Source organism: Eutrigla gurnardus, assembly GCF_963514095.1.
Source record: "Eutrigla gurnardus genome assembly, chromosome: 4".
NCBI lineage: Eukaryota > Metazoa > Chordata > Actinopteri > Perciformes > Triglidae > Eutrigla > Eutrigla gurnardus.
In genome coordinates, this window is record NC_139918.1 from 18834579 (window position 1) to 18855216 (window position 20638).

A 20638-nucleotide genomic window follows, 5' to 3' on the forward strand; every position below is an offset into this window, starting at 1 on the left:
CCTTGATATTACTGCATAATTACGAAAACATATGGAAGTTTCTCATTATATAACTACATTATAGTGTTATAATGATATGTTTCTTGTTTTAATGAGTCCACAGTGTGTGGTGTTTAAAGGAAAAACGTTTGTTTTAACAGGATATTTTTCTAGTAAGGGGGCTATTCGTCTAAGTTATTTGATATAACGATATAATAAACATATATATATAAATATATATAAAGCTATTTGTTTAAAATTATGACCCACAGCACATTGACCTCATCAAATAAAATGATTTCTATGAGTGTATCCTCATACAGCAGGAGAAGAAAATGATGAACACAGCCATCAACTTAAAGATTTTTATTCTTAAAAAAAAGCACTGGAATTTTCATGTCAAGCAAACGATGGAACCATTTAATATTAGAACTGTTCCATATCACAAAATGAGTTATGAAAAGAATATTTAAACCACACAAATTATACATTTTTGGAATAAATTAATCAGCATTACAAAAGAAGAAAAACATGCTTGTACTTAGGTGTTGCACGGGAATTATTGAAACTCCAATGCTGAAAATTTAAGACACCTGAGAATATAAATATCAAAACAGCTTGTTGCAGCAATTATTTAGTTCCACAGTTCCTCCTATTCACCTTGACTAAAGCTTTGATAAGAGGATTCTTTTTAAAAAATTACATTAATGTAAAAATTAGGCATCAATTTAAAAACACATCCATTCCTGTACAATGTGCATATCTGAATTAGTGTGGTGACAAGAGAAATTATCGCGTTTTCTTTCTCAGAGCGGCAGAAAAAAAATGGAATCCAAAGTGGACAATGCTCGTCTGTCATCAAGCCACATTCAGTGATATGAACAAAAAGATTTGGACTGAGCTCTTTCAATTGAAATTTGCAGTGAAGTGACAGTTTTTTTTTTACATTTTTATGCTCCTTTTCAGCTTATCTCCGAGGTGCAGTGAGTCTTTCCCTTGATATACTAAAACTCCTGCTGGGCTTCAATGACAGGGCTTGGATTTATCCCAGAGATTCGTTTGCTAATGTCTATTAACAACAGAAATTCATTGAGGCAGGGAAAATGAAATTCTGCTGCGACAGTACAGGTAGTAGTGATGTTGCATATAAAGACAAGATAAGGACACGGGTACATAGCAGACCATCTCGCTGATAAAAAACAACTCATTTCTGAAATCCAAGCCTCAGTGGCTTTACAGGACTTTCTGAAAGACAAGTGTGGATGGATTTTTGTAAAGACACCGATAGAAAAAATAATCAGTGAGGTATGTTCTTATTGTGATATTATAGCTCTGACACCCAGACTGAGTCTGTGTGAGTAAACACTCCCATCTGTGAGGGGAGATGGGAGGGATTATTTCCATTTGAAGATAAAAGACAAATACATTGTGTGTGTGTGTGTATGTTCCTTCGTTAAACAGTCCATGCGTTCGTGGTTACTGCCAGCAGCAACCAAAAACTTTCAACAGCTCTGACCCCTGAAGGGGAAATGTGTACAAAATTGAAAAGCAATGCATTCACTCCAATGAGTACGAGCGTCCATGAAAATGAGATCGACAGTGAAACGGCGTAGATGGTTTGACACGTGAATGACAAAGTCATCTGAAGTCTAAATGTGGAGGCGACTATGTTGAGAGGTCTATTAAAAACAAGCTGTCAAATTAAAATCCCACAATAAGAGATGGCCTGGATGACTACGTAAACACCCCTCCCCCCCCCCAAAATAAAAACGACCAGCTTCTTGTATCACGCTTTCTAAAGCACTTGGACAAAAAGGCAGTTTTACAAACCATTGGTTATCAACACATTAGCAAAGTTCCACAGTGCTTGCTCGTAGAAGCATAGTAACAGTGCAAGCCATTACACTATTCAGCCAAATACACCTGTAAGAAAAAAGTGCCATATTGCATAATGAGTATCTGTGATGAGCCCACAGGAGGGCATATATACCTATACAATGATCCAACTGTAAACATGGTGCAAAGTAGTTATGACATAGTTTAAGGCTTTAAGTCTTCACTGAGATAAAGGAATATGTTCGTGCACTGGACAGTGTGGAAACATGAAAAAAAAAAGAAGATTCAAACTCTCCATTATCACACCTGGATATTATATGTACTTGAATACATTTGAAAATCTAAATTACTTCACTTTGCTCATGAGTGTTATTTGAAATATAGGAATATTTAGGTGTTTGTTTTTTTAAATGTACTGAACAGGTTCTTCAGAAATCCTCATTTACTTTCCCAATGTATTAATGTGTCTTCATCCCAGTGGACGTTTTGACTTATCAAACAAAGGTGCAACACATCATATTAATGGCTTAGTGCCTGCAGGTTCAGACACACCTACGTCATCATAACAAATTGTTTGTATTAGCTGCACCTGTGCCTTTGCTGCTGTGACAAGTCAAAACGTGCACCTTCGGTGAAGGTCTACTAGCTTGCCTGAATGGGAGCAAAGTAGAAGTAGTTTTAGACCAATTTTCGATTCCCACGCAAACAGTTATGACAGGAATTTCAACGCTACATGTAAGACTCCTGGTTTATCTGTTGCTGAAACTCAACCGTGTACAGGAACTCCTGACACACCGGGTCCTGAAAATGCGTTCTGCCGTCTGGCTCCGCCCCCCTGACGAGCGGGACGAACGCTTTTACTTTGAAGGCAGCAGGCTGAAGGTCAAGCTCAACTCATGTCGTCTTTTTTGACATCATTTGAATACACACGTCTCAGTTCTGTCACTAACAAAAAATGTAAATAAAAACACATACACACTGACACTCACAAGCAATGCCATCCTATCAAGAGTATACCATTACCCCTAATATAAGGACTACAATTCATCACATGTATTAATTTTGCTGCTAGAAGCATTGCCATGTATCTACATTAAAAGCTTAAAGCTTATATACATTTGCATCAGTATTAGACATAATACTACTGTGTATTATGTGCCAGCATTTCATCGGTGATAACTGATCTAAATTCAAAGATGGCGTGCAAACAGCTCTTCTACAGTTTGATCCACTTTCTGCAAAATCAATATTTGATCTGTAGTTGAGCTGGTTATAAAGAAAAGATTACAAAAATTGCCTCAATGATGGTTACCAATGCAATAATAATTAAGGAATGTGACACCACTAAAACTTTTTTAAGTAATGAGCAAAGCTAAAAGAAAAAAAGAAAAACAAAATCTAACAGGCTTCTAGTCACTGCCTCACTACCTAACATCACAAGTTTGTGCTACTCGTGGTAAATAAATGGTACTGAAGAGCACAACAATCTACAAATTAACCACAATAAAACAGAGGAGTTTTGGCTGATGATGAATGTACAGATTTTTACAGAAAATGTGAAAAATCCCTGCAATTTGTGAAAGTGTTTGAGATAATGAGGTTATTGTTAGGGTTGGGTTGATCGATTCAAATCTGCTTAATGATTCCCATTCTAATCGAATCCTGAGTGAGAAAAGAAACCAAAGTATGTTGAAAGTAAAATCCACATTTATTTTCAGACGGTTTATGCTGCCATAAACATATAATAAATGACAAAGTAATTATTAGTGATTTGTTTTTGGTTAAAAACTGAAAAAAATATAAATATTCTCTGCTGTGCCAAGTTGAGTGACTTTACATTTGATTCGGTTTTCTGAACCATTAAACCTCAATAATATTGTTCGCTTTATGGCAGAAATGGCTTTACAGATGTTTTGCATCAATATGATGAAGCACCTTGATTTAATTATTTAACTGAGTGGATTAACTAGAAACAGACATTTCCATCTGGTTATGTGATCTATAAAAATGTTTCAGGAAATCTGACTGTCATGATACAGGACCTCAAATATTCTAATACCATACTGCAGAAAAATGTGTTGTCGTATTAGAAGTGTGGTTATTTTTCATGCAGTGATTACATTTCACTGGCTTTTTACTGTCTTTTGTGAAGCATAGCTGAACTTTTGATAGCCAGCTCCAGTCTGTCACATTAACGTTATACACGTACTTTGACACACGTGTAACCAGCAATGTAAATGAAGTGCATATAGGTCCAAACATAGCCTTCAGGAAACGATAAGTGGAATCGAAAAGCACATTTCTTAACGTATCCCCACATCTTATAGATTTGGAGCATTCTCGATACCCAACCCTAGTTGTGTTGAGCAGGTGGATAGTGGTCACATGACTCATCTGAGTTGTTGGAGGTGTGAAGCTGCTTCAACCTCGCATCCAGCTTTGTGTGTTGTGTGTGTGATGTGCACATTTACAACACAGCAATGCTAAATCCTAATCAGTGGATCTGATTGTAGCTGGTTAACTTGAAACCACCGTGACCTTGTGCTCCTGCCAGGAAACCCCCCAGCCCCAACCATCCTAATGGTGCACGGCTGGGCCGGGAGAGGAGGCTGTGCCCTTGCTGCGGCCCAACATGGCGGGCTGGAAGTCAGGATGGCGTCGGGCGTGCTTGATCAGGTGGTCGCTGCGCATGAAGCGCTTATCGCACAGTGGGCACAGGAAGCGTTTTTCCCCTGTGTGGGTGCGGGTGTGGCGGGCGAGCTCATCGGAGCGGGCAAACTTCTTCTCACAGTCCGGCCAGGTGCAAGGGAAGGGCCTCTCACCTGCGGCGAGGAAGCACAAAAGAGCGGGCAAACCATTTACCACCATACCTTTGAGTTTACAATATATGCATTGGATTTTTCTGGTGACTAAAATATGTTACGAAGAGTTAGGGGATGATCACTTATTCGTATTCTGTACATCTATTAACAACTAATAAGTGTTGCACCAATGCAGTTCAATATGTGTATCATGTTTTCCATTAATCTGCAGATTTTCTAGAATAGTTTATTTATCATTTGGCCGTTAAAATGTCCAAAAAGTAAAACATTGTAATGTTCTAAATAGTTGATTTTTTTCAGATTGTCTGTTAAAAACAAAAATGTTTCACTTTATTATCACAGAACACAAAGAAAAGCAGAATGAGGGAGAGAAAGAAATGAGGGAATGTATTTTTGTATGAAAAATGATGATTGAATTTAACGATGTATTGATTGTCAAACCAAGTTCCTTTTCTGCAGACCAACTAAACATTTAATCGACTCTGTAATATCGGACAGAATGGGAGTTTATAAATAAAATATTGGCAGGAAATATTGTGACTATATATAGCACTACTACGTTTTAACTGAGCACATTAAATGCCAAAGCAACGACACGAATCATCTAACCGCTGGCACTACTTTTCTGAAATACTGCGCAGACAATAAGCATATCTACATCTCTCGTTAAATACGTGACAAAACATATCGAGGCTTTAGATTCTCCAGATTAAGTCTTCCTAAGCTACTACTAGCCTTAATCTCTTGTGGGCAACACGAGCAAAACCAGGATAAGCAGAGTAGGATGCTTGGTGCCATTTTCCAGATCACAAAGCCAAGCCACGTTGTTGTTGCTGCAGGAGTCTCTGTGGGCGTTCCCACCACCGTTTCTTTGAGCCGTTTCCTGTCCTTAATCCGTGTGCGCCTGCTCAGTGACCCTGAACACACCGATTCCCCTCATTTTGTTAAGAAAAAAAAAAATCACACGCACGTTTTTAATTCCAGCAGAGCTTCGTACTCTCGTTTAGCTTCTAGCATCTAGCTTAAACACATCGTGGTACACTAAAGTTATGCAGCTACATATCCAGTGATTGTCCTCAACATTCAAAAATGAGTGAAAATGTGTGCATTTGCACACGGGGATGGCGCAGCCAGCGTGGCTCTACTGTATACGTTTTTAATCAATAATGCAGACACTAATCGGTTTTAACTCGCTAGCAGACGCCGGGATCAGGAGGTGATGCCCGGCGAGAGAAAAACACTTCATGGCCAAACATCGAGCACTTGCTGCCATCAACAGGACAGATTTTGCCCTTAAGATTAACAAACTGCACTCGGCGTTAAGGTTTCGTCTTACGTTCATTTCATATGCAAATCCACTCGGGAGGAAGAAGAGCGTCGTCACCGGTTTTAACGTCCAGCCCAGTTTCTTTTGTTAGTTTACTTCTTTGTCAGACTCTCTGAAGGCAGTTAGCTGCCTTTCCCTCTTTTGTTCGACCCACGTTATTGTACCAAAGTCGAGGGTAAACGGGTAAAAAACACTCGCTACTATCAACCAAGATCACGAAGCACAAAGGGGAACACTTCCCATGTAGCCTGATCACACGAGTACCGTAATAACGACATGGGCGTCCGCCGCCAGACATGGTAGAAGTTGGTGGATAAAGTTTGTATTTGTTTTTTTTAGCTGACTAACGTTGAGCGCGTAGCAACGCAAACACATGAACTGCTGATACAACCAAACAGTTGTTGTCTCCCCATACCTGTGTGCGTCCGGATGTGCGCCTTCAGGTGGGACGACTTCCCGTAAACTCTGTCGCATCCGTCAAAAGTGCACTGATGTCGCTTCACCGGGGACCGTGGGGCCCCCACGCCTCCTCCTCCCCCTCTCGGCTGCTGCTGCTGCTGCCCGGGCACCGGGGTGGCGGAGGGGGTCATGGTAGGGGTGGTCGGGTCCGACAACGTGGTGTAACCGCTCTCCCCACCGCACGAGGAGTTGCTGCTCTCCGAGTAGGCCGACATGGGGCGAAACTTGCCGTGTAGGTCGGTGAGGATACCGGCCACCGCCATCATGTTGGCCCCCTCCAGCCTCAGCGCCTCCCGCACTTCCCTGTCCTCGCTCGACACTTCGGGCTCCCCGGGGAGCAGGCCCACCATGGCCGGCTGGCTGGCGGGGGCGACCGGGGTGGGTCTGTGTAAGACAGGACCGCTGGATATCGATACTAGACACTCGGCAGCGAAATAATCAGATGAAGCAGTCAACGACATTGTTATCTGCCTCGTTTTTGTGGCTTTATCTAGACAGAAAAAACAACGAAAAAAATGCGCCAGGAGGGGCTAACGGTTGTCTGAGCCTGACCTCGTTTTCATCAAACACGACGAACCAACCGCTTCCAGTTGAGCCTCGTCACGGCCATAAAGCGTACCAGTAGTTAGAAAACGACTAAGCTAATCAAAGAACGGCACAATTAAGAATAATTCTGAGCTAAAACCGTGCCAATTCCTCCGGCTCAGCATGCGTGCCCCTCACCGTCTGACGGTTCATTGTGTCTGAGCCACCGAGGAGCCGGTCAAACCTACGCCCCCTGGTCCGGACTAAAGATGCGTTCACAGTCTGTCGGACAAAAACTACACTGAGTTGTTTATGTGTTTACATTTCCACGAAGGCACTGGTAGGATACTTTATTTCCGTCCTCACAATACCTCAAAGTTTTCCAACTTTTATTTGATAATGCATATGTTCCAGCCACTGTCCAATAGCTGCAAATCACAATATTACAAACGGAAATGTAGCGTCCAGTCCACTATCACAAGGATAATTGTTTTTTTAATTATATTTGAGCGTACTAACGTATACTATTTCAAAATATAAATTACTACTGCTATTCCATGACGTAACAGTTGGGGAGAACGCGGGTTAACAGTTTTTTTTCAGAGGATGTAGTGACATTTCCAATTTTTCTATGTCTGTGAACGCAGCGTCAACCAGTAGCACGCAATAACTGACGTCGCAGCACGGGTGTGGACCGCGTCGGCGGGTGCATCGTGGAAATAGGTGGCAGGCAGCTTGGGTAATGCCGGGGGAAGGAGACCGGGATGGAAGGCGTGATGGGTAATTTAGCATAAACCCACTCTGAGACTGAAGACAGTGGCTGAGTGGTGCAGGCCTCTATTTCACATTTCTGACAAATATACTTATTAAAATCTCCACTTTTCAATAGTTGTTATCCATAAGACACTACTTCCACTGTAGTGGTTTGTCTTAAGATAAGTTGGTTGTGTGGTTTATTGTGGTTATATTGACAGTTTGTATAGCCTTTTTGTGTAAGAATGTGTGTATCCTCACGTTAGTCATTATAATGGCAGGTTTTGTTTTGTAGTACAATTCTATTGGACTACATGAGTGTTGTTACTTTGTCCTAGTCTATCCCTGCAGGTCATTATGCTGCTTCAACACGTTTGCCTTTCCTGCAATAAACAGAATCTTCCCTTTAGATGTGGCTCATGTCTTATGTCTGTCCAAGTTATTAGGGGGAAATAAGAAAACCCCCCTTTTTTTCCCCGAGGCCCGCCCGGTGCTGTGTCAAGTGATTGGCTCAGTGAGTGTTTGTAGCTCTAGCTTGGGAGGTATTTCCTGATTGGCTGCCGTGAGCACCATGGGTCACTGTGGAAGCCCATGTACAAGCGTGGTCTTTCAGTGGCTGTGAACAGTGCTTGGTTTTCATCTCGCTTACATGAAGAGGCTTGGAAGCAGCCAGCTCTGCAGTGACTCCGGGTTGCTATGGCTCTGTCCTTGTTACTTCTCAATTGTCTGAATCTTGTACTCATTTTTCTCCTGCTGCATGGTGAGTTTCACGGCTTTTGTTGTGTGCTGTATTCATTAATGGTGTGCCATTTCACTTTTCATTGAAAGTAGAGTTGACTTGACGAAGGTCATGATGACAGAGACTCTGGGTGTTCATTATCGAGGTTCTGCAGGCTTTCTTTGAGATCATCTTTCTGTCATATCTGAGATTTTTTATGCCAATTTGTCTATGCAGTAGGTGATTGCCTTCAGACGGAACCAAATCTCTGCGATTCAAGTTGTGCTGGTGAGAATCCAGTTTGTTGCTTACATTGTATATGCATGCTTATTGACAAAAGGCAATGTTTCTTTTGAATTTAAGACTTTGAATTATTTTTACTGCAAAATGTGCCTTTGTGGCACCTTTCTTTGTTGAATCTTATGATTATTATTTCACGTCTGTAGGGTTTCCTACCCCAGACTTGTCCTATCAGAGCGGGGTGAGGTATACTTACAGGTATAGCACGACAATTACCACAACCCTTCATGGCTCCAACGTTGGCAGGAACGGACTGGCTTTGGATTGTGTGGTTGATATCGATGTGGTTTCCAGTTGTCACCTCGTGATGCAGGTCAGTTTTAAATTAGTGCTTGTGGAAAAAAATAATAATTAGGCAACTACAAAAAGTCAATGATTCCTGCTTGTCCAACAGATTAGAAATCCACAGATAAAGCGGCTTTCCCCTCAGAAGGAACACTCTGTGCAACGTTTAAAGAGCTTGAGGTAATATTCTGTAGATTTCATACCATTTGGAGTGTTTTTACAACATATAGTGAGTTACTTTGCATACATGCATGCGGTTTTGTCTTTTCTTTGAATGCCTGCAGCATTCCAAGCGCATGTCCAGATCATTTTTGGAATGCTACAATTGTTTTCCCTATGAATTTGATACTCGGTTCAGATGCTCCGCTTGTCTGTGTTCCCGGCTCTCGGGGGGCTCATCTGGTGTTTTTGTTTCCCAGGGAGTCACTGGAGGGAAAGCGCCTCAAGTTCTCTCTCCAGGGGGGAAAGGTCACAGCCCTCTGTCTCCAGGAGGGGGAGCAGGTGTGGGCCCTCAACATTAAAAGGGCTCTACTGAGCATGCTCCAGACGTCCCGCATGGCTTCCAAACAGGAATTGGAAAAGGAGGTGAGGGTTAATGGGGGCTATGTTCTATGTAATACATGCCCAATTTGTAAGATGCATACAAACCAGCTCCTCAGTCTTTAGAAGTTTTTAAAATAAAACCTTTTCTAGCCTGACAAATTCCACCTCTGCTGCTACAGAAAATAACATTGATTAACACCATCTTGCCATAATATAGTGCATTCACATATTGATGATATGACTTTTCTTAAACGCCTCTTTCTCAGACCGATCTATACGGGACATGCACCAGCAGGTATGAGAGGAGAGGACCCGTGCTGCTGAAGACCAGGGATTTAAAACAGTGTCAAGAGTCCAGGATGGCAAACTTCTGGCCCCATTCAGTATCTTTAGCTGAAGATACAGTGAGTTTAACTCCCTTCATGTCATATTAGTGTTTTTTTTTTCAGTAACTGCATAACATGTATGCTTTCTTGATGGGACATTTGTTTTTTTTCTAGTCAGTGCAATCCGAGCTGCACTGTGTTCAGAGGCACGGGTCTACAGTGATGGAAGAGGTGAACTGTACTGAAGCCGTTTCCATGGCAACGTGGTCCAGAACTGCAGGGCTGGTGAAGACCCAAACAGTGTCTACCTTGCTCCTGCTCAGAGCCCAGCCAGGGACTCCTTCGGGTTCAGGTCAGTGAGTCGTACTCACCCCTTAGTAACCGTACTGCTCTACAGACACGGACCCTGATTCTCCTCGATGTTCATGCAGATTCCTTCCGTCTTGGCGTGCTGACTGACCTGCAGTTTGAGGACAAGGGGGCTGCAAGGCCAGGAAAAGCCAGAGCGTCAACACCTCAGCAAGCCAGTCAAACTGTCAGGATGTTATGCAGCCTCACCTCAGACCCACGCCTGGTAGGACTCAACAGCTTCCACTCAGCTTTTAACCGTATTTATCTTTATGGAACATTCATCGTACGTTTTTAGCTGACCTGTCTAACACTTGAGGTGATGCAGTCCTTTTCATCAAATGAATGACTTTGAAGTAGCCCGTAAGCTGCCAGACCCGTTGGCTTGTTTGCTGTGTATCATGATAATGTCTCTAATACACAGGAGGCCAGTCAAACCAAATCTGGCAACCCTCATCATAGCCTGTTTACATGGGATGTGTTTAAAAGAAGCCGTCAGAACTAGAGCCTGACACACTCGTTGACATTAGTGGGAGATCGTTGAGAACAAGCGTGTTCACAGTTCTGCAGGAGGCAATTGCTTTTTTTTTAGTAGTAATAGTTGAAAGAGTAAATTTAATTTGTCTTATGATGTCTATAATAAAAGTCCATATATGTGTTTTGAATTTATCCCAGGTATCACAGGAGTTCCTTCAGTTGGCTTTCCAGCTGAGAGATCTGACTCTTTCTCAACTCAAGACACTTTGGCAAGAAGCGTCTTTCAAGTGTCGCAATGACTGGTCAGTATTTCCTCCAGTATTGTATAACGGAGCACTCATATCTAGTCCACGCTCGTTAGCGTTAATATAATATCTTGCACTACCAGTAAATTGGATTAAAGTTCAATTTTAAAGAGTCCCTTTAATGTCATAGAGGACATTTGGACTTGTCAAACACAGGTGTAACTGATAAAATAATTATAAACAAGGCTTTTGGTAAGGTGTGGCAGTCCCTCATGTGTTCATTGTATGACTCACTGGCTCAACAATAGAACACACCATCTTTGAGAAGATTGAAATATAAAGCTACAGGAAGCAGCAGGTGGACAGCTAGCAGCCTTTCTTTTTTCACAACACCACATTATACTGTCTGGTCGATACTGATGCTGATGAACTGTTTGGACAGGCAGCCTTTACTGGATGCGTTACCAGCCTGTGGATCTGAAAACTGCGTTGTTCTGCTGACCGACCTAATGAGGAGCAGGGAGTTGGAGGAGGAGCAGTCCGATGCTTTTCTCACCACCGTGGCCCTCATCCCTCACCCATCGCCACAAATCATCGGCTCCATCAATGTAGGAACCTCAATGTGACATTCATTGTGACCTTATCCACTCAGTCTCATCAGTGCTACGCTCTGTTATAGTTCATGTCAGAGATATACAGAAAAGTACCCAGCATCCTCATTTCTTATATGCCTTGCATATACTCAGTGCATACTGTGTCTCTGCTGTCTGTGTTAGGCCTTACTGGTGGAGGTCCCGGAGTTGCGGTCCAAGGTGCTGTTAGCTGGATCGTCTCTGGTCTATCAATTGTGCCAAAGGTCTCCAGCTTCCTGTAGCGAACTTCCTCAGGTGCAGACCTTCATTAAGACGCTTGAGGAAACCCTTAAGGAGGGCTGCGAGGGAGAACAATCCACCCGAGTTCAGGTGCTTTTCCGACATCATGTACTGACACTGAACCTTGAACAATTGTAGATAAACGATGCCTAAATTGCATATTTTGTCACCCCGTCAGCTTTTTTATGCATTGAAATCAGTAGGAAACGTCGGTCTCTCTTCTACGACCCTCATTCCGCTGCTAAAGTGCTTCATGCTCGGCCCCTCAACGGCCCTGGAGCTGAGACTTGCTGCCATCCAAGCCTTCAGACGCTTTCCCTGCTCAGCTGATGTGAGTTAATTATGACTAATTCTTAAAGATATCAGTGAAAAAAACACACACACAGAGATGGGCACTAAAACTGAGTGTTCCAGACTGTATGAGAAAATGTGTTTTTTTTGTTTTTACATTGAAGCATGTAAAGACCCAAAATACAATAATATCTTAGATTTTAAGTCATGTGCAAAAATAACATCATGATATTTCTTTCTCACATTCTTCAATATACAAGAGTCACTCAGATGTAAACATGAAAGGTTTTTATATGACAAGGCCCTTTATAATTGATCCATGATGAGTCGAGGTGGAGGTGAAGCGTTGATTGGCAGTCTAACACCAGTGACTGACATCGGTTTCCTTCCTTCAGAGATCGATGCTATTGCAGCTGTACCGATCCTCCCAGGAGGATCCCGAGGTCAGAATCGCTGCATACCAGCAGCTCCTGCGCTGCCCCGACCAGGATGTGTTTGAAGTGGTGAAGACGACACTGAGGGACGAGACCTCTAGCCAAGGTCTGATTTAGACCTCTGTGGTTTGTAGAGGGGACGCACATAACCGCTTCTCCCTGGGAAAAATATGAAACACTTTATTTGTTCCATAATTCTGTATCTATTAAAAGCATTTGTGACAGTGAATCACAACATTATATTACATAAACTGCAGAAATATAGTTCTACTTGTAATAGAGCAGTGTTTGCTTAGATGTTGGGTTGCACAATTAAAGTGCTTTCTGTGTGTAAAAATGTTGCTTTCTTATCTGGTTCATATCTAGTGGGCTCATATGTGTGGAGCCACCTGACTAATGTCCTGAGGAGCGAGGACCCCATGAAGCAGGTCCTCGTCGAGTCGCTGCCTGACGACATTATCAGCAGAGACTTTGAAGCAGAGTTTTTGAAATACTCCTCCTATTCAGACCACACCGTTTCATCAGGTAACGACGGCCTCACTTCAGCTTCAAAGTAAGCGAGACAGAATTAATGTCTGAGGTTTTCTTTGTTTCTTTCAGGCATGGGAATTACAAATGTGGAAACATCTGTGGTCTTCTCTCCTAAATCATTTCTCCCGAGATCTGCCACTGCCAACCTGACGCTATATTTTCATGGCCGAGCCCATAACCTTCTGGAAGTGAGTTTGGTATCCATTTTCCTAAATGTGTATTAAAGTTTTTTATGCAATATGATCTTAAAAGCATTTTGTTTCCCATCTAAGGTGGACGTTCACGTCGAAAATGCTGAACCACTTTTGAAAAACATGTTTGGCCACCGGAGCCACGACTCCGATGGAGAGTCTGCGGCACAAAGTGGAAAGTCCAGAGAGACTAAAAGCACAAGAAGAAAACCAGATGATGGCCATAGAGCAGAAAAACAAACGTGTTCAACTGGTACAAGCAATTATCTGAGCCAGGCAAGGGCCATGGTAAGTCACTGTGACTGCTGTAAGACAGTCGTCTCAACTGGGGAGGATCAGTTAAAGTAAAGATGAGGGCTGCAACTTACAATTACTGTTTATTATTGATTGATAATTATAATTATTTCCTAGATCAACCGAATTATTGACCCATACAAGTTAAGAAATAGCTTTTTTTTGTTTGGGCAACAGTGCCAAACCCAAAATCTATCATTTTACAAGAATTGAAAGGAAAAGCAGTGAATGCCAAAATCACATATTTGACATTTTTGTTTAAAATGTCACAATCGCTCAATCAAGCTCTAACCAAAATAAGCAGCATTTTAACCAATGAAGAGCAAAGAGTAAATGGAAAAAGAGAGGATATTTTTTTCACTTTTAATACCCTGGATGTTGGTACAAACATGTATATAAAAACACTTTTAAAGGATGCTTATTGAACAGCAACTTCATTATCAAGTGAGAAAGCGTTTACATTGCAGGGGCCTTTTATAGCTTAGGATTTCTCTTCATGTCAAGTTTTGCATTAATAATACCAGATGTTTTTGTTTTGTGCCTGTCAGTTGTTTGGGAGGCGAACCGAGGAGAACCGGCCCAAGTGTTGGGTCGGCGTGAAGGTGTTTGGCAACGAGCTCAGCGTGTTTACATGCGAAGATCTCTACCATCAGATTGAGCAGCTGTCGCTGAGCATGGCGGGGCTGACTGTCAAACTGCTCAAGGTAAACCGGAGGTAGATTGTCCTCTCGGTCGCCGGCCTCGTCTCTGTCTCTTCACCCCTTCCCATTGCTTCCTTCTCGTCCTCCAGGGCCAAGAGGTCCAGCTGAACCACAGGGCCGTGCTGATGACGGACGAGCTGGCTTTACCGTCTCTGTCCGGCATGCCCGTCAAGCTGAGCATCAACACGACCTCCCTCCTTTCGCTGCGTCTGAAGGGCAACGTCAACTACAGGGACACTTCTCACTTCTCCCTGACTGGATACATCAAACCCAAGTACTTGGATATTATCACACGTAACAGCGACCTCGGAGTCCAACCTGTGGCCCTCGGCCGAGTGTAACTGCCATCTTTATTCCCAGTGCCTACGTGGCGCTGTCTGCCAGGATGGGGGTCGACGGTGCTCTGGGTCAGTCTGCAGTGGACTGGGTCTCGGAGCTGATGAGCTCCACCAGTCTGGATGGCAGCGTTCAGCTGCAGGAGGGTCGGGACGCCCGGGTCACGCTTAACACGCCGGAGGACGTCATGGACATCATATCTCTCAGGTGAGTGTTGCCTTATTACAAGGATGAAGAGAGGGAGTACATGTATTATATGGGTAAAGAAAATCTGAAATAAATACAATGTTTTAGCCTCTAATATAAACATACATATATAGTACTTGAATTATTTTGCCTGTTGATACGTCCTCCACTACATCTGTTCATATCACATCTGTTTTATTGATTGTTTTTATTGTTTTATGGTTTTATTTTAAGAGGTATTCTTGTAAAGCACTTTGTGAATCATGTTCTATGAGAGGTGCTATAATAAATAAACACATAATTATTATTACATATCATTATATGTTTGCAGTGAATACAAAGTATGCATTTATTGTGTTTAGAGTGATAATAAACTAAATTAAACATAGCGTCTGCTTGTTAGCGTTTATGATATTGTAGTTTTGACACGTGTTTTGAATAATGGTTTCCATATGCTTGTGTGTATTTTCCGGGTTTCAGCTCCAGAGTGTTTCAGATCAGCGGAGACCACAGAGAAGAGATAAAGGGGCCAAAGAATCGAGTCCAGAAGAGCACCTGCACACCAAAGACCTGTAAGTCCTCAAACACTGTGCTAATTATATCAATCATGACACACAGACATTGGCAGCCTTTCACATAGTTACTGATGAGTGAGCTTTTCTGTGCGGCTGTGTTTACGTGCCTGACATTTGATAGAAAAAAATCTGTTTTATTATATTTTCTTTCCTCTGATCAAATCATTCAAATCAGAAAATTGTTCTGAATCAGTCAGCTATAACTATGTGACTTCCTTTGATGGTCACATGATAATAATCATGTCTGTCTGCTTCCCTGTAGGGTCCAAGATGGTCGGCTGGCAGCTGTGCTCCAACGCCTCTTACCCATTACCGGCCACAGGTGTTTCACTCCCTGCTCCAGGACCTGTCTACCTCTCCGTCAGGCTGCTGAAGCTGGACAGAGGCCTCCATTACTACCTGCTGGAGGCTGCCTACTCACTGCTCCCTCAGGTGTGAACAAATACAAGGATCGGTTTAGTCTTTCAGATGACTCTCTCTTTCTATTTCCCTGTGTGAGATCTCTTTATCAAAGTCTCACAGGGGCGAATGTTGTCCCACTTTGTGTTTCAGAGAGGCACCTGGCTCCCCAGAGAGGCCTCCATCCACCTCCTCCTGGCCACACCCCAGTCCTCCATCCCCAGGGATATGTCCTTGGACCTGACCTTCAACCCCCACAGACTGTTGCTTAGGATCACCCATCCTCTAAAAACCATCAGCATACACGGTAGGTCACAGGAGAAAACAACAACAACAACCCCTCATCGGGGTTTACAGCTGATAATGTGTTGTTTTTCTCAGGGCAACTTGAACAAGAGAGGAAGATCAAGTCAGGAAAGCTGGAGCTGGTGATCGATGGTGCTCATTATTACATCATGGTAAGCATTGGGATTCATTCTTTAGGGTTGGACTCAAACTTAAAATGACTTGCCATTCATAAAACATTGTTTTGTTATCTTTAGGGTTTGGCCGATTCTCAGACTCATCTGTCAGAGCAGAGGACGCACTATCACCTTGAAGCCAAAATGGCCGCTGACGGACATCCCATGATCCTCTCTGCTAATGTTACTCGTGGACTTGGCAGGAAGAGCGGCTTCTCTGCCACTGTGAAGAACGTGTTCAGAGAAACAGCCTCGCTGTCAGGTAACCAACTAACACGACCAAATAACACACATTTATTACCCCTAAAAAACATTTAAAGTCATTTTTGCTGTGTCATCATCAGTGGCCCTGGAGCGCAGGCGGGACGGCAGCAGCAGGCAGTACTCCGTGGAGGCTGAGCTCCTGTTACCCGGTGTGGTTGGCACCAGGATGCTGGGACTGATGGAGCAGAAGGGCTCACTGTGGAGCTCTGCACTCAGGCTCAAATATGGTCTGGGAGGTGAGAAACTCAAGAACGTGTGTGTTGTGAAGCAGCTACTCATAGGTGTAAACCCTCATAACAAAGTAAAGGAGCAAATCACCTAAAAACACAAATGTATATCTGTCAGTACATATTTTCTGTGATACATTTTGTTTTTTTTTCATTTAAAATGGCATGCTTTCTTAAGCATAAGGAATGCATTTGAACCTTAATGACATCCCATCAGCCCACAATAAATTGCTCCTGCCAGGAACAAATATCTCACTAGTACAGCTAATTCAAATTTTTTCTGACCTTTGACCCTTATTCAGGCGATGCCCGACACCTGCGGCAGGAGTGCTACACGTCTCAGAGACTGAGGAGCGAGAGGGACTCAAACCTGACATACGTCATTAGAGCGGACCATGAATTCTACTGCTCTAATACAGCTTCTATCAACCACAAGGTATCTGGGGTTTGACACCTTAATATGAACTGAAAATGTGTTAATATTTCTCAGTTATATAGTATTGTCTTCCGTGTATGCTTATGCTGCTCATTCCTAGTTGGGGTCAAACAGGAAAATTCTTTCTGTGCGTCCACAGATACACCTCAGGCACGAGGAGAACCGCCGCCACGTGAAATCCTCCCTGGACGTGAGCTACGGCAAACACTGGGATGAGATCAACAACAAACGCACACTTCTTCTGAGCCAGTCTTTCAAAAACCAATCCACACCAAACCACACCAGCTACACATTGGAGGTAAACAGGACTCTGAGATTTGATTCCAAACCAACACACACATGTACGTTTAAAAACGCATTGCCTTGCATTTACATCTTCTAAGCACAAAATGCATCTTTTTCTTTGTCCAAACTAAAATGAAATATTGCCTCTTGTGTCGTTCCAGTTCAGCCTCCAGGTGCCAGAGAAGAATTTAAACTACAGGACTCAGCTTCTGCACTCTCACCTGAGGCAGCTGGGGTCAGAGAGCAGCACTCACCTCAAAATCAACTACAACAACGGCTCGCCGCTGGTGGCTGGGTTTTACTTGAAAAGCCCTCCTAAAGACGCCCTGCAGAGAAAATGGGAAGGTAAAACGCCTCATGTGGATTTTCAGGTTGTTATTGTAGCCCGGCAGTGAGGTCAGAGGTCGGTCATGTCTGTTTTATTACCGTCCAGGCACATTTAACATGGACACGCCGTGGCTGTACATCTACACTGCCCACAAACTGAGCCGGCAGCAGGGCCACACGCTCCAGCTCACCTCAGAGCTGACGGCCAGCAAGTGGTTGACCGTCCGCAACCTCATGCTGGAGGCCTTCTACAGGGACAGGGGCAGAGAGAGGGAGGCCCGCCTGGAGCTCTACACGCAGGCTGCCACCTACATCCAAGTGAGGATGATTATGATTCAATTATAATTTGGCTCAGGGAAATTCTATTCTGTTTTCACGATGGGGATTTTTTCTGTACACGTGCATTTCCTCCTCCTCCAGGCAGGGGGTTGGGGTGTGGTTGGGAAGCGAAGTGTGAAGGCCTCCGGCTCACTGAGCTCGCTGTGGACTCCTCCTCTGAGAGGAGACGTCTCCCTGGAGACCTCTAAATTCAGCCACACCCTGCAGATGGCCTCCACCTATGGCAAGCACAACGTCAGCCTCGCCGCTGCCCTGAACACCGTGGACAAGGTGGGTGGCGACACCGAGCCGCGCCTGTGGGAGGGGGTGGGTTTAAGTTAAATACTTCTCACACTTTATAGAATGACTATCTGCTAACTTCTTCAAGCATTTGAAAAAGAGGCAAGCAATACTGCAGATGACCTTCTCAAAGCCGAAGAGTCCTCCCACAGAACTACGGTTCGAGGGCGTCGTGGAGGAGCTGAGGAAGGACAAGAAGATGTACCAGAAAACGGCAATGCTCCAGCTCAGGTGTGTGTCTCAGTCCAATGGATGGTTGTTAATATACGATATAACAAGCAAACAGCTGACTTTAACAGCGATGCCACATTGCACAGACAGCCCTTCCAGAACTTTCCTCAGACTCTGCTCCTGCGGGAGACTTTCACCGTCGACCTCCTGAAAGGCCTCTACATCCTGGAGTCCAAAGCTGGTTTCCACGGCAACAGAGAGGTCATCCACACCCTCACCCTCGGATACCGGCCACCAAGCCCTTTTGTAAGTGTAGCAAAGGTGGATTTGATAACGCGTCATGCTTAAACAGAAAGAGCTCAGAGATGTTTTCTTGTGGTCCTCCTCTATATTTAGGTTTGTTCTGCACTCGTCCATCCGTTCAGCTCTGACACTATTCCATTAGACTCGGAAGTCTGTGTGACGATAACCAGCAACCAGGTAAACTACCAGCCGTCAAAAGCCAAAACACTGACCTAAAAGAGACAAAAGTTTCCTGACAATCAAATTCAACATCCCACTTTTTTCCCTTTTTCTTTTTTTATTACAAGTTGAATTACAGAGAGAATATGCATAATAATCATCCACAAAACATGAGTCTCATGACCATTTCATGTAATGAGAGTTATTAAAATGTTGCGGTGGATTTGTTTGATCTCTGATGAGTATGATGTAACTTCAGGGAAATACTTGATATCAAAACATGTGTGTAAAATTATTAAATCAAATATATCCTCCTCAGACCCAGAAAGACATACGAGGGAGGGTACGGGTCGGCAGCAAGGAGAGACTGACTTTCTTCGGACAAGTTCACGTTAACTCTTTGCATTCCAATCACCAAGCGGTAAAAGTTAGAGCCAACTTCAGCCATCAGCTCCAGGTAAACCAGCCCCTCTACTCTGGAAAAAGAAATTTTTTATGATAAGTGATGCAACAGCGTTGAAGGTGGATGTGCATGGACTATAGTTTACAGTAGAAAAGGCCACACTTATGACCGGTTCCTTTTGTATTGCTGTTACAGCTGCCGCTCCCCTCCTCCGCTATAGTGGAGGGAAATGTGTGTTGGACCCCCAAAAACAACAGTGACTTTGATTATCAGGCCAGAGGGAAACTGAGAATAGAGCGACAGGAGTGCCAAGTGAGTAAAATCAACTAATTCCTGCTATTATTAATCATTTTAAATATTGTTTAATCAACAGGATTTATGGTTTCGTTTTTTTAGCTTTCTGTACAGCTCAATGGAACGTCAGGGGCAGTTGGTCTTTATTCCTCTCTCAGCCACCCCTTCAAATCAAAGATTCCCAAAACAGTAGAGGTGGGCATGACTTCAAAGTTCAGTCAAATGATGTCATTCAGCGGTCGCAAAATAGTAAAAACTCTTATAAAGGTGTCTGAGCCGGCTTCTCACTTTGCTGTTTTTCATGTTAAGGTAAAGGCCACCGCAGACGCGGTGGCCGGTGCAGGAAGTAGCTCAGTACATGTGAGGGCTGATGGGAAAGACAGGGTGAAGCTGGACGCCCAGATGTCCCACTCCTACCAGAGGGGAGACAGAGCCTTGGGACTGAGGGTGAACGTGTCCCAGAGTCTGCTGCCTTCTGTCACCGACCTGCATGTGAACATGGCTGTCAACATGTCTTCAGACAGGTGTGTGTAATTATGATCATATATGATGTATATAAACATTGTTCAATGTCTCCTTTTGGACTTACTTACTGTGTCTGTCTCCTCCAGCATGTCTCTGCATGGCTCCTATACGCAGGGGCATGAGACTCTGCTGGCTCAGGTCAAAGGGTCTCTAAAAGACGCCCGGGGCCTCCAGCTGGCTATGTCCGGGGACCTGAGGCACTCCATGGCTAACCTTGGTATTTTGCCTCCGGTCCTGGGGTTGGACGGGGTGCTGGGACAGTCCGACACCCTCATTGAAGGTAGAAGTTCATTTGAAAGTAATAGTAATTTAACATTGCATGATGCCATGTGATTTAGTTTGGACCTCGTCTAATTGTAGGACAGCTGAGAGTCAGGGTGATGGAAACCTTGTACAGCGTGGATCTGAGACA

The 20638-nt window shown here is 43.6% G+C and overlaps 2 protein-coding genes across 2 annotated transcripts; one reads left to right on the plus strand and one right to left on the minus strand.

The window, feature by feature from the left end:
- Window positions 1-330: 330 nt before the first annotated feature.
- Window positions 331-7219, minus strand: LOC311011861 (Krueppel-like factor 9). The gene is made up of 2 exons (XM_084007037.1): window positions 6380-7219; window positions 331-4637 (listed from the first exon to the last, which is right to left on the minus strand). The coding sequence occupies exons 1-2, from the start codon at window positions 6882-6884 to the stop codon at window positions 4393-4395; spliced, it is 750 nt and encodes a 249-aa protein (XP_083863163.1). The 5' UTR covers window positions 6885-7219; the 3' UTR covers window positions 331-4392.
- Window positions 7220-8272: 1053 nt separating this feature from the next.
- Window positions 8273-20634, plus strand: LOC311011759 (apolipophorins; the record flags this gene model as incomplete). Its single annotated transcript, XM_084006888.1, has 38 exons — window positions 8273-8294; window positions 8866-9032; window positions 9114-9184; window positions 9424-9589; window positions 9814-9951; window positions 10048-10225; window positions 10305-10447; window positions 10897-11000; window positions 11386-11551; window positions 11720-11755; window positions 11994-12146; window positions 12502-12646; window positions 12907-13065; window positions 13141-13259; window positions 13344-13427; window positions 14105-14260; window positions 14347-14531; window positions 14618-14800; window positions 15260-15351; window positions 15617-15786; window positions 15907-16060; window positions 16135-16211; window positions 16296-16476; window positions 16559-16714; window positions 17008-17141; window positions 17281-17439; window positions 17588-17771; window positions 17860-18071; window positions 18174-18362; window positions 18460-18602; window positions 18689-18848; window positions 18939-19022; window positions 19324-19461; window positions 19603-19719; window positions 19804-19896; window positions 20011-20225; window positions 20313-20506; window positions 20624-20634. 38 exons carry the CDS (start codon window positions 8273-8275, stop codon window positions 20632-20634), a joined length of 5238 nt encoding a protein of 1745 aa, XP_083863014.1.
- Window positions 20635-20638: the final 4 nt, after the last annotated feature.

Coding starts and splice junctions, on each gene's coding strand:
- LOC311011861 (XM_084007037.1), bottom strand. CDS start 6,884: ATGTCGTTGACTGCTTCATCTGATTATTTCGCTGCCGAGTGTCTAGTA. Junction 4,638..6,379: donor GCACATCCGGACGCACACAG/GTATGGGGAGAC, acceptor TCCTCGCCGCAG/GTGAGAGGCCCTTCCCTTGC.